The 13,033-nt window shown below is 46.6% G+C and overlaps 1 protein-coding gene and 1 non-coding gene across 6 annotated transcripts in view; one reads left to right on the top strand and one right to left on the bottom strand.

The window, feature by feature from the left end:
• PRUNE1 (prune exopolyphosphatase 1) overlaps nucleotides 1–13,033 on the bottom strand; it is a 30,481-nt gene that overhangs the window by 5,956 nt on the left and 11,492 nt on the right. For 4 of the 5 annotated variants that reach the window (XM_023213652.1, XM_023213654.2, XM_023213653.2 and 1 more), the window contains 4 exons: nucleotides 8,262–8,446; nucleotides 7,386–7,544; nucleotides 5,434–5,528; nucleotides 1,783–1,941 (listed from right to left, as the gene is read on the bottom strand). In XM_023213652.1, the coding sequence (XP_023069420.1) occupies nucleotides 1,783–1,941; nucleotides 5,434–5,528; nucleotides 7,386–7,544; nucleotides 8,262–8,446 (598 nt within the window). The remainder of the gene's footprint in view (nucleotides 1–1,782; nucleotides 1,942–5,433; nucleotides 5,529–7,385; nucleotides 7,545–8,261; nucleotides 8,447–13,033) is intronic. The other variant, XM_023213656.1, reaches the window with a different exon arrangement.
• On the top strand, nucleotides 10,211–10,317 carry LOC111544025. The gene has a single exon (XR_002732008.1). It is a non-coding gene; the product is annotated as a U6 spliceosomal RNA (small nuclear RNA).

The raw sequence follows: 13,033 nt of genomic DNA, 5'->3' as shown, positions 1-13,033 counted from the left end.
CGAGACTCCGTCTCAAAAAAAAAAAAAAAAAAAAAAAAGCCGGGCGAGGTGGCGGGCACCTGTAGTCCCAGCTACTTGGGAGGCTGAGGAAGGAGAATGGCGTGAACCCGGGAGGCGGAGCTTGCAGTGAGCTGAGATCGGGCCACTGCACTCCAGCCTGGTTGACAGAGCGAGACTCCGTCTCAAAACAAAAAACAAAAACAAAAAAAACTGCAGTTCTTGGCCAGCTGCAGTGGCTCACGCTTGTAATTCCAGCACTTTGGAAGGCCAAGGTGGGCGGATCACTTGAGGTCAGGAGTTCGAGACCAGACTGGCTAACATGGTGAAACCCCGTCTCTACTAAAAATACAAAAATTAGTCGGGCATGGTGGCGGGCGCCTGTAGTCCCAGCTACAGCCTGGGTGAGAGAACTGCCTGAACCTGGGAGGTGGCGGTTGCAGTGAGCCAAGATCATACCACTGTACTCAAGCCTGAGCAACAGAGTAAGACTTCGTCTCAAAAAACAAACAAACAAAACTGCAGTTCTTTTCATAATGACAAACTACCTTACATTGAATGAAATCAGATTTGCTTCCTGGGGAGAAGGCAAAGGCAAAGGGAGGTGGGGAAGGGCAGACATACCTTCTATGAGAGCAAAGGATTATCTGGCTGTATTCTGTCTTTAGCAGTCCTCACAGAGCCTAGGCAACCCTCAGAATCCCTGAATTGCCTTAAGCCCATCTTTTTTTTTTTTGAGACGGAATCTCTCTCTGTTGGCAGGATGGAGTGCAGTGGCGTGATCTCGGCTCACTGCAACCTCTGCCTCCCAGGTTCAAGAGATTCTCCTGCCTCAGCCTCCTGAGTAGCTGGGACTATAGGCACGCACCACCACTCCCAGCTAATTTTGTATTTTTAGAAGAGATGAGGTTTCACCATGTTGGCCAGCATGGTCTCAGTCTCTTGATGTCATGATCTGCTTGCCTCAGCCTCCCAAAGTGCTGGGATTATAGGCATGAGCCACCATGCCCAGCCTTAAGTCCACTTTTAAATTCTTCCCTAGACTAATCAGTAACCAGCAGAGGAACAGAAAGGAGAGGAAGTAGGAAAGGTAGCCAAATGGAAGATCAGGAAAGAAAACAAATCCGGATCTAGATCACTTCTTTACAGAGTTTGCACGATACAGAATAATTAATCCCTGTATAGTAAGTAACAGAAAAGGTCTCTCGTATTTCTAATTTTCAAGGCAATAGTGTGATTCCAGGGGTGAGAAATTAATGATTAAACCAAGAATACAGTTTGTTTGGTTTTTTTTCCCCAATAGAGATGAGGTCTTGCTATCTTTGCCCAGGCTGGACTCAAACTTTCCAGCTCAAGCAATCCTTCCACATCAGCCTCCCGAGTTGCTGGGACTACAGGCACGTGCCACAGTCCCTAGCTCAAGAAGGGAATTTTAACTCCAGATTTGTAACATTTCCTTCTAACTAGATTTCTTTCAAGTTCTTTCAAAGTATGAATTGAATCTTTAGTTCTTTTTGGAATTCACCTTTTCTCAACAATGCTATGATTAAGGATGTTCACTAAAAAAAAAAAAAAAGAATGAAAAAAAAAGGATATTCATATACAGAGAGAATGGGAAAAAGCAGAAAGGGGAGGAAACAGGTCCAGGAACAGGTCAAGGGACCTCGTGTAAGTATGTTAATATAAGAACCTAAGAGAGGTCCTTATAGGACAGCTGTAGAGCACAGAGGTACATACAGGCAGACTCTGTAAGGCTCTTAGGTTGGAGAAGGGACACAGACTCACCGTTGTTCGGAGTGCCACATGGGGACAGAAAACAGCCAACTGCCGCACTGGCTCATTGTGAGTGTTGAAAAAGATAGTCATGGCGACCAGGACATCATAGCTGTGAGCCTGGCAGAAAGCATGCAGATCTGCAAGGAGGTTAGACCTCTCCAGAAAGGCCTGAAAGGGAAGAAACGGAGAGGGATGAAGGACTTTCTCATCATCATCAATAAAACATCCTTGGGCCAGGCACGGTCACTCACGCCCGTAATCCCCGCACTTTGGGAGGCCAAGGCAGGCAGATCACCTGAGGTCAGGAGTTCGAAACTGACCAACATGGAGAAACCCCATCTCTGCTAAAAATACAAAATTAGCCAGGCGTGGTGGCGCATGCATGTAATCCCAGCTACTTGGGAGGCTGAGGCAGGAGGATCGCTTGAATCCGAGAGGTGGAGGTTGCAGTGAGCCCAGATTGCGCCATTGCACTCCAGCCTGGGCAGCAAGAGCGAAACTCTGTCTCAAACAAACAAAAACAAAAAAAAACGCTGATAATGTATGTAATATGCCTAGCGTGTTCCAGGCTCTCCTGTTCTTGCAATCAAACAAGGAAAGTCTTTGCCTTGTGGGTATTTTTTTTTTTTTTGAGAAGGAGTTTTGCTCTTGTTGCCCAGGCTGGAATGCAATGGCGCGATCTTGGCTCACCGAAACCTCCTCCTCCCGGGTTCAAGCGATTCTCCTGCCTCAGCCTCTCGAGGAGCTGGGATGACAGGCATGTGCCATCATGCCTGGCTAATTTTTCATTAGTAGAGATGGGGTTTCTCCATGTTGGTCAGGCTGATCTCAAACTCCCGACCTCAGGGGATCCGCCTGCCTTGGCCTCCCAAAGTGCTGGGATTACAGGTGTGAGCTACGGCATCCAGCCCGCCTTGTGGGTATTTTTATTCTACCACAGAATAATGGGGTATACAAATAAGAGCAGACATGTGAAAACTGTTTTTCTCTATCCTTGGGCTTTTCTCTATCCTTGTCATTTTTTGTGTGTTTTTTTTAAGCCTTGGCATTTCTTTCTTTCTTTTTTCTTTGTTTCTTTTTTGAGATGAGTCTCATTCTGTCACCCAGGCTGGAGTGCAGTGGTGTGATCTTGGCTCACTGCAACCTCCACCTCCTGAGTCCAAGCGATTCTCCTGCCTCAGCCTCCCAAGTAGCTGGGATTACAGGTGCCTGCTACCATGCCTGGCTAATTTTTGTACTTTTAGTAGAGACGGGGTTTCACCATGTTGACCAGGCTAGTCTCGAACTCCTGACCTCAGGTGATCCGCCTGCCTCGGCCTCCCAAAGTGCTGGGATTACAGGCGTGAGCCACTGTACCCGGCCAGTCCTTGGTATTTCTAATATGTCAGTTTGTACTTGATTAAGGTACTTGGCAAGCCTTTTATGTTTTTGTTTGTTTCTCGAACTAGGTTACGAACCATGAGAGAAGAGACCATGCTATCGTGTTTTATTTAATTATTTAGTATTTTTACACAGTACTTAGTAGAAAGCTGTGTAGAGTATGTATTCAGATCAGATGAATTATTTATTTATTTTTTTGAGATGGGGTCTCGCTCTGTCACCCAGGCTGGAGTGCAGCGGAGCGACCTTGGCTCCCTGCAGCCTCCGCCTCCTGGGTTCAAGCGATTCTTGTGCCTCGGCATCCTGAGTAGCTGGGACTACAGGTGCCCAACACTGTATCCAGTTAACTTTTTTTTTTTTTTTTTTTGTATTTTTAGCAGGGACAGGGTTTCCCCATGTTGGCCAGGCTGGTCTCGGATTTCTGACTTCAAGTGATCCACCTGCCTCTGCCTTCCAAGTGCTGGGATTTACAGGCGTGAACCACCATGCCCAGCCAGATGAATGATTTAAACCACTATGACGTGGAACCAGGTATTCAGACACCATTATTATTATTTTTGGTTTCCATATACAGCATTTAATTGAACACTATTATTAAAGTTATATTCATCGATACATTCAACAAAGTTTACTGAGCATCCGCTATGTGCCAGACACTGTTAAAGGTCCTAGAGCTACAATAGACAAAAAAGAAACAGGGTCCTGGTGGAGTTGATAAACTAGCAGAGGAATATAGACAATTAACAGGGAAACCAGGAAACAAGATCCTTTTAGTATGTTAAGTGCTTTGAAAAACAAACAGGCTGGGTGCGGTGGCTCACGCCTGTAATCTCGCACTTTAAGAGGCCAAAGCGGGCAGATCACTTGAGGTCAGGAGTTCAAGACCAGCCTGGCCAACATGGTGAAACCCCTGTCTCTATTAAAAATACAAAAATGGCCGGGCGCAGTGGCTCACACCTATAATCCCAGCACTTTGGGAGGCCGAGGCGGGTGGATCACTCGAGGTCAGGAGTTCGAGACCAGCCTAGCCAACGTGGTGAAACCCTGTCTCTAGTAAAAATATAAAAATTAACTGGGCATGGGGATGTGTGCCTGTAATCCCAGCTACTCAGGAGGCTAAGGCAGGAGAATCACTTGAACCAGGGAGGCAGAAGTTGCAGTGAGCCGAGATAGTGCTACTGCACTCCAGCCTGGGGGACAAAAGTGAAACTCCTTCTCAAAAAACAAAAAACGAAAACAAAACAAAAAGTTAGCTGGGCATGCTGGCATGCACCAGTAATCCCAGCTACTAGAGAGGCTGAGGCAAGATAATTACTTGAACCCGGGAGGCAGAGGCTGCAGTGAGCTGAGATTGCACCACTCCACTCCAGCCTGGGCAACAGAGTAAGGCTCAAAACAAACAAACAAACAAACATAACTGCTAGAGGTTTTTTGAGCATAGGAGATAGTACTTCAGTTAGGGTGGTCAGGAAAAACCTCCCAAAACAACAGACATCTGAGCTGAGACATCTGAATGTTAAGATGGAGCCAGCTCTACAAAGAGAAAAGCTCATCTGGGAATGAGCTTAATGGTTCCGAGGAACAAAAAAGAAACCCGTGTGGTTGCAGTACTGTAGTGCAGGAGTAGAGCTGGAATGAAATGAGGCCAGAGAAAAAGACAAGGGCCAGATCAAGCATGGCCCTGTAAACCATGGTAAGTCCTTTAGATTTTATTAAAAGTACAATGAGGCCGGGCACGGTGGCTCACACCTGTAATCTCAGAACTTCGGAGGCCAAGGTGGGAGAACTGCTTGAGGCCCGGAGTTTAAGACCAGCCTGGGCAACATAGTGAGACCCCGTCTACACATACACACACACACACAAGCTAGGTGTGGTGGTGTGCACCTGTGGACCCAGCTACTCGGGAGGCTAAGGTGAGAGGACTGCTTGAGCCTGGAAGGTTGAGGCTACAGTGAGCCACGATGGTACCACTGCACTCCAGCCTAAGGAACAAAGCATGACTCTCAAAAAAAAAAAAAAATTTAAAAAAGACCACTCTGGCTGCTTTGGGGAGAATGGTTTGTAGGGCTGCAAAAACGGAGGCAGGAAAACCAGTACTGAGGCTAGTACAGTGGTGCAGTGAGAGATGCTGGACTCTGGTGGTCACAGTGGAGGTGGAGACAAGAAGATAGACACAAAATATGTTTTGGAGGTGAGCCAGGAATGAGGTGCAAGGCCACATGCATAACATGCATAGCTAAAGGTTTTCTCTCCCCACCCACAGTCACAACTTACTCTTACCTCCAAATCCATATATACTGCACTAATGGCCACCTTGATGCCTTGTCTATAGATAGTCTTCTGGTCCTTTCTCAGCATCTGCTCAGTGGTCAGTCCTAGAAAGCAGATGTGAGACTAGGGGTCAAACAGGGGAGGCCAGATTCCCAAGATCAAGAAGGCAAGGACAGCCAGATGGGTCAAGAAAGGAAAAACAGCCTCTCCTTGGGGCAATGAATGGGGGAGACAATTGAAAATGTAATCATAGCTGGGTGCGGTGGCTCAGGCCTGTAATCCCAGCAATTTGGGAGGCTGAGGTGGGCAGATCACCTGAGGTCAGGAGTTCGGGACCAGCCTGGCCAACATGGTGAAACTCTGTCTCTACTAGAAATACAAAGAATTCGCTGGGTGTGGTGGCAAGCGCCTGTAATCCCAGCTACTCAGGAGGGTGAGGCAGGAGAATCATTTGAACCTGGACTCCATCTCAAAAAAAAAAAAGAAAAACAGAAAATGTAATCACATAATCAAAAGCCATCTTAAAATAATTGGTGACAATAGGTACCTTTACAGCAAGGAACTTTGGAGAGAAGGATAAAACCCAGCACAGAGGCTTTTACTTTGTATATTCCCTCTTCCTATATTGTTTATATGAGTTCTTTCTTTCATTTTTCCTTTTTATGTCAATAGGTGGTAGATGAGTAAAAGAATATGGTTTTTTTTTTTTGGTTCTCTTCGTCTTTTGTATACTCACAAAATATTTCTTTTGCCTCCCTAATCAATTCTATAGATTTCACTCTGATAATTTAGTATACTCTCAGCATATTTTATATATATGTTCTATATTCTCTGAATAGACTAGAACCTATGAGGCTCTTTTTGTTTTTCTTAAGACAGAGTTTTGCTCTTGTTGCCCAAGCTGGAGTGCAATGGCGCGATCTCGGCTCACTGCAACCTTCGCTTCCTGGGTTCAAGCGATTTTCCTGCCGCAGCCTCCCAAGTAGATGGGACTACAGGCACACACCATTATGCCTGGCTAATTTTTCATATTTTTAGTAGAAACAGCTTTTCACCATGTTAGCCAGGCTGGTCTTGAACTCCTGACCTCAGGTCATCTGCCCACCTCGGCCTCCCAAAGTGCTGGGACTGCAGGCGTGAGCCACTGTGCCCAGACCTTCTGAGGCTCTTAATACATTCCTCCTCATCCTAACCAAGAGCCAGGATAGAACAATTCAGTAAATGATTGATTATTTCATGCTTAGGCTAATATGCTACTTCATTTCTCTCTGGCATAAAATTTAAATAATTGGCCAGGCACGGTGGCTCATGCCTGTAATCCCAGCACTTTGGGAGGCCCAGGCGGGCAGATCATCTGAGCTCAACAGTTCGAGACCAGCCTGGTCAACACGGTGAAACCCGATCTCTACTAAAAATACAAAAATTAGCTGGGCGTGGTGGTGGGCGCCTGTAATCCCAGCTACTCGGGAGGCTGATGAGGCAGGAGAATCGCTTGAATCCAGGAGGTGGAAGTTGCAGTGAGCCGAGACTGTGCCACTGCACTCCAGCCTGGGTAACAGAGCAAGACTCTGTCTCAAAAAAAATAAAAATAATGGCCGCACGTGGTGGCTCACGCCTGTAATCCCAGCACTTTGGGAGGCCGAGGTGTGAGGATCATGAGGTCAGGAGATCAAGACCATCTTGGCTAACACGGTGAAACCCCATCTCTACTAAAAATACAAAAAGTTAGCCGGGCGTGGTGGTAGGCGCCTGTAGTCCCAGCTACTTGGGAGGCTGAGGCAGGAGAATGGCGTGAACCTGAGAGGTGGAGCTTGTAGTGAGCCGAGATTGCGCCACTATACTCCAGTCTGGGCGACAGAGTGAGACTCCATCTCAAAAAAAAATAAAAATAATATAATGAACAAGGCTTGCCTTTCTGTTTTCTCATCTGGGAGGCAGAAAAGTCAGCTAACATTTCATACCTGATACATCAAACTTTGCCTTTTGTAGGGAATCAAATATATCATTTCTCTCGGGTAGGTCTGGGAAAAGGGCTTCTAGTTTCTCCACATATTTGCTGTCCTTTGGGGTTGCCTTTCCAATTTTAAGGTCCATGTTAACACAGTCCAGGATGATGGTTCCTGTGGAGAAGGGAGATGGTGGAACTTGAATCCTGTGACCCTCCACACACGACCAGCAGAACATATATAACCTTCACACCAAACGGACACAATACAAGAAGACTTGTATAGCAAAATCTCTGAAAGCAAAATGAGAAAGTGGGATGGACTGTGTCCTCAGACCTCCCAAATCCAAACTAAGATGTAGGAAAGGAAATGGGAAAAAGGTAGAAAGAAAGCCTGAGCATCTCAATCCTTGGAGATTTTACAGCCTAGTCAGACACAGATACACCTCTTGAGTAGGCCAAATCCCAGCAAAGAATCTTCTAAGTTGAAAAGACAGTCTAGTCCAACTCACTCTCTCTCTTTTTCACAAGTGGAAAAATGAGAACAAGAAAGGTTAAAAGATCTGCTCAAGGTCACCTCTCTATTTCCTGGAGGAACTAGTATTGGAATCTGTTTCCTGCTTTTTTGGCTAGTCCTCCTTCCATCATAAAATGATGCCAATAGGAAGCTTCTTGGTCTGTTGCCCTGTACTTCCTTTCTACTTTCTCCAACAAGTATCCCACAGGCCTTTAAACAGATACTTAATTGTCTGCCGAAAGAATCCTATCTTTTGGTATGAGCTGAATGGCTCTGACAGCATATGGTTAGGCTGGAAGTGTCTAGACTTTTCCACCCTCCCTTCTCAGGGATAGGAATAGAACTACTCCGGTCCTTATCAAAAGCCACTCTTACCATGCAGAAGGGCTGCAGTTTGCCTGTCCAAGATCTCTGGTGCCCCCTGCAGGATTCTCTCAGTCACCAGGGTAGCGCAGGACCCCACCAGCTCAACTGAAACATGGCAGGGAGGGCAGTGTTTCTGCTCGATGGGTCGATGGTCTAGCACCTCTGTTACTGCCTCCTCTAGGGCTGTGTCACTTCTGTGGAGGGGAGGGTATGGGAAAAGAGAAAGAAAGATAGGTAGGTAGGGACACTCCAGCTGCTTCTAGCCAACCTCTATCCCACCCATCAAGGAAAATGCAGATGTCTTAGGCAAGCTTTTTTTTTTTTTGGGACAGAGTTTCACTCTTTGTCACCCAGGCTAGAGTGCAACGGTGCATTCTTGGCTCACTGCAACCTCTGCATCTTGGGTTCAAGCGATTCTCTTGCCTCAGCCTCCTGAGTAGCTGGGATTACAGGCGCCTGCCAACACGCCCAGCTAACTTTTGTGTATTTTGAGTAGAGACGGGGTTTCATCATATTGGCAAGGCTGGTCTCGAACTCCTGACCTCAGGTGATCTGCCAGGCAAGCATTTAAAACTGACCTTTGGTCATTTTTACCTCTGCCTCACTCCTCTCAATTCTTTTTTTTTTTTTGAGATGGAGTCTCACTCTGTTGCCCAGGCTGGAGTGCAGTGGCACGATCTTGGCTCCTGCAACCTCCGCTTCCCGGGTTCAAGTGATTCTCCTGCCTCAGCCTCCGGGTAACCGGGATTACCAGGCACACACCACCAAGTCCGGCTAATTTTTTTTTTTTTTTGTATTTTTAGTAGAGATGGGGTTTCACCATGTTGGTCAGGCTGGTCTCCAACTCCTGACCTCGTGATCTGCCCGCCTTGGCCTCCCAAAGTGCTGGGATTACAGGCATAAGCCACCGCGCCTGGCAATTCTTTTCTTCAATGTTATAATTGGCGTCATCTTTAAACAGTGTATAAGCGAATTCTGTGAAGCATCTGCTGCAAATATCTTACCCCCACATTTGCTGTCCTTTAGCTTTGCCTTTCCAACCCTTCACCCTTGACACCCTTGATATCCAACATCTAAATCTCTCCCCTTTTTTTTGAGACAGAGTGTCACTCTGTCACCCAGGCTGGAGTGCAGTGGTGAGATCATGGCTCACTGCAACCTCCGCCTCCCAGGTTCAAGCAATTTTCCTGCCTTGGCCTCCCAAGTAGCCGGGAGTACAGGCGCCCACCACCAGGCCCAGCTAATTTTTGTATTTTTAGTAGTGACGGGGTTTCACCATATTGGCCAGACTGGTCTCGAACTCCTGACCCTGTGATCCGCCCGCCTCAGCCTCCCAAAGTGCTGGGATTACAGTTGTGAGCCACCACGCCCGGCAAATCTCTCCTATTGTTATAACCCACTCAATACTTAGATTCCATGTGGGTCACCAGGTCCTGTGAATTCTATCTTAATTCCTATCCATGCCCTAGTTTCTAACTCTCTGTTACTGCCCGTTCTAGGCCCTCAACATCTCTCGTCTGGACTATTCCAGTAGTCTCTTAACCGATCACCTGCTTCCAACCAAGAGCCCTCCTGGGCTGTCCTTCACAAAGTGGCCTGAAAGATCACTTGAAAAAAGAAAATCTGATTCTTTTAGGACACAGAATATAATTTGAAATAGTTCCCCACTGCCTAAAATAAAATCCAATCTCCTTAGAAGGGCCTATGAGGCCTCCATAATCTGCCTCCTGCCTGCCCCTCTGTCTCATCTTTTTCCATGTCCTACTTTTCCCTCAAATTTTATGCTCCAGCTGTGCAAAACAAATTCCATTTCCCCTAGCTCACCATGCTATTTCACACCTGCCTGCATTTAATTCTATTAATTACTCCCTCTGCCTGGAATGCCTTTCCTAACCACCTTCCCTCCTCCCTCCCAATTCACCAAGCAAACACCTAGTCCTCTTTCAAGACTGAGATCAGTGCTCACTTCAGCAGCACATGTGCTAAAATTGGAACGATACAGAGAAGATTAGCATGGTCCCTGAGCAAGGATGACACACACATTTGTGAACTGTTCCATAAAATATATGTGTGTGTGTGTGTGTATGTGTGTGTGTGTATATATATATAAATAAAAAATTAATGCCAGGTGCGGTGGCTCACACCTGTAATCCCAGCACTTTGGGAGGCTGAGGCGGGTGGATCACGAGGTCAGGAGATGGAGACCATCCTGGCTAACATGGTGAAACCCCATCTCTACTAAAAATACAAAAATTAGCCAGGTATGGTGGCGGGAGCGCCTATAGTCCTAGCTACTCAGGAGGCTGAGGCAGGAGAATGGTGTGAACCCGGGAGGTGGAACTTGCAGTGAGCCAAGACTGTGCCACTGCACTCCAGCCCGGGCGACAGAGCGAGACTACGTCTCTTTAAAAAAAAAAAAATTAGCCAGGCCAGGCATGGTGGCTCACGCCTGTAATCCCAGCACTTTGGAAGGCTGAGGCAGGCGGATCACTTGAGGCCAGGAGTTCGAGAACCAGCCTTGCCAACATGGTGAAACCCTGTCTTTACTAAAAATACAAAAAATTAGCTGGACGTGGTGGCACATGCTTGTAATCCCAGCTACTTGGGAGGTTGAGGCAGGAGAATCACTTGAATCTGGGAGGCTCACTGCAGTGAGCTGAGATGGCGCCATTACACTCCAGCCTGGGCAACAAGAACAAAACTCAGTTTCAAAAAAAAAAGCCAGGAATGATGTCTTTACACAGGAGGCTGAGGCCAGAGGATTCCTTGAACCCAGGAGCTCAAGGTTATGATGATGCCGCTGCACTCCAACCTATGAGACAGAGCGAGAGAGACACCATCTCTTAAAAAAAAAAAAAAAAGTGGTGGCACAGTGGCTCACGCTTGTAATCCCAGCACTTTGGGAGTCCAAGGGTGGATGGATCACCTGAAGTCAGGAGTTCAAGACCAGTCTGACCAACATGGTGAAACCCCTTCTCTCCTAAAAATACAAAATTAGCCGGGCATGGTGGCATATGCCTGTAATCCCAGCTACTTGGAGGCTGAGGCAGGAGAATTGCTTGAACCCAGGAGGCAGAGGTTGCAGTGAGCCGAGATTGTGCCGTTGCTCTCCAGCCTAGGCAACAACAGCAAAACTTCGTCTCAAAAAAAAAGAAAAAAAAGGAAAGTTTATTACTGAATGAATCCATAGATGGATAATGCTCTCTCAGGCTGCCTTCTGTCAGTGTCCTGCTATAACCACAACGTGCTCAAGAAAAGAATATTAGCAGGAGCCAAACAGACTTAGGAAAGTCACATACTTGTGTTGCTTTTTTGGTCGTTTTTTTCCAGTAGTAAATTAGGGATGGAATTATTATAAATGTGTACATTTGTTAAATAGACATTATTATTTTTAGAATGTTTTTTAAAATTTTTTTTGAGATGGAGTTTCGTTCTTGTTGCACAGGCTGGAGTGCAATGGCATGATCTTGGCTCACCGCAACCTCTGGCTTCCGGGTTCAAGCAATTCTCCTGCCTCAGCCTCCTGAGTAGCTGGGGCTACAGGCATGCGCCACCACGTCCGGCTAATTTTGAATTTTTAGTACAGACAGGGTTTCTCTATGTTGGTCAGGCTGGTCTCCAACTCCTGACCTCAGGTGATTCTGCCCGCCTCAGGCTCCCAAAGTGCTGGGATTACAGGCGTGAGCCACCACGCCCGGCCTGGCTAATTTTTTTTTTTTTTTTTTTTTTTTTTGAGACAGAACATCGCTCTGCCGCTCAGGCTGGAGTGCAGTGGTGCGATCTTGGCTCACTGCAACCTCCGCCTCCCAGGTTCAAGCGATTCTCCTGCCTCAGCCTCCCGAATAGCTGGGACTACAGGCACGAGCCACCAAGACCAGCTTTTTTTTTTTTTTTTTTAAGACGGAGTCACACGTCTCACTCTGTCGCCCAGGCTGGAGTGCAGTGGCGCGATCTCGGCTCACTGCAAGCTCCGCCTCCCGTGTTCACGCCATTCTCCTGCCTCAGCCTCCTGAGTATTTGGGACTATGGGCGCCCACCACCACGCCCGGCTAATTTTTTTTATTTTTTAGTAGAGACGGGGTTTCACCATGTTAGCCAGGATGGTCTTGATCTCCTGACCTCCTGATCTACCCGCCTCAGCCTTCCAAAGTGCTGGGATTACAGGCCTGAGCCACCGTGCCTGGACTGAGATATTTATATATTCTAATAATACATTATTCTAAAATCATGAGTTTATGTAGAAAAACTTTTGCTTTTTGTGTGCTTTTTATTTTTATTTATTTTTATTTTTTTGTAGAGATGGGATCTCACCATCTTGCCCAAGTTGGTCTTGAACTCCTGGGTTCAAGCAACCCTCCTACTTCATCCTCCCAAAGTGCTGGGTTTACAGGTGTGAGCCACCATACCTGGCCCTTTTGATAACTTAAAAAAATTATTTTTGGAGACAAAGTCTTGCCCTGTCATTCAGGCTGGAGTATAGTGATGTGATCATAGCTTACTGAAGCCTTGATTCCTGGGCTCAAGTGATCCTAAGTAGCTGGGACTAAAGGCATGCACTACTGCACCTGGCAAATTTTTTTATTTTTAGTAGAGACAAGGTCACACTATGTTTATGGATTTTTGTATTTATTATTTTTTTTTTAGAGAACAGGGTCTCGCTATATTGGTCAGACAGGTCTCCCTAAGTGCTGGGATTACAGGCGTGAGCCACCACACCAGGTCACTTTTTAAAAATTAAAAATAGGCCAGGCATTGTGGGTCACACCTGTAATCCCGCCACT

Source organism: Piliocolobus tephrosceles, chromosome 1, assembly GCF_002776525.5.
Source record: "Piliocolobus tephrosceles isolate RC106 chromosome 1, ASM277652v3, whole genome shotgun sequence".
Lineage (NCBI taxonomy): Eukaryota > Metazoa > Chordata > Mammalia > Primates > Cercopithecidae > Piliocolobus > Piliocolobus tephrosceles.
Note: the sequence above shows the minus strand (reverse complement) of the source record. Positions and strands in the feature narration are given on the sequence as shown.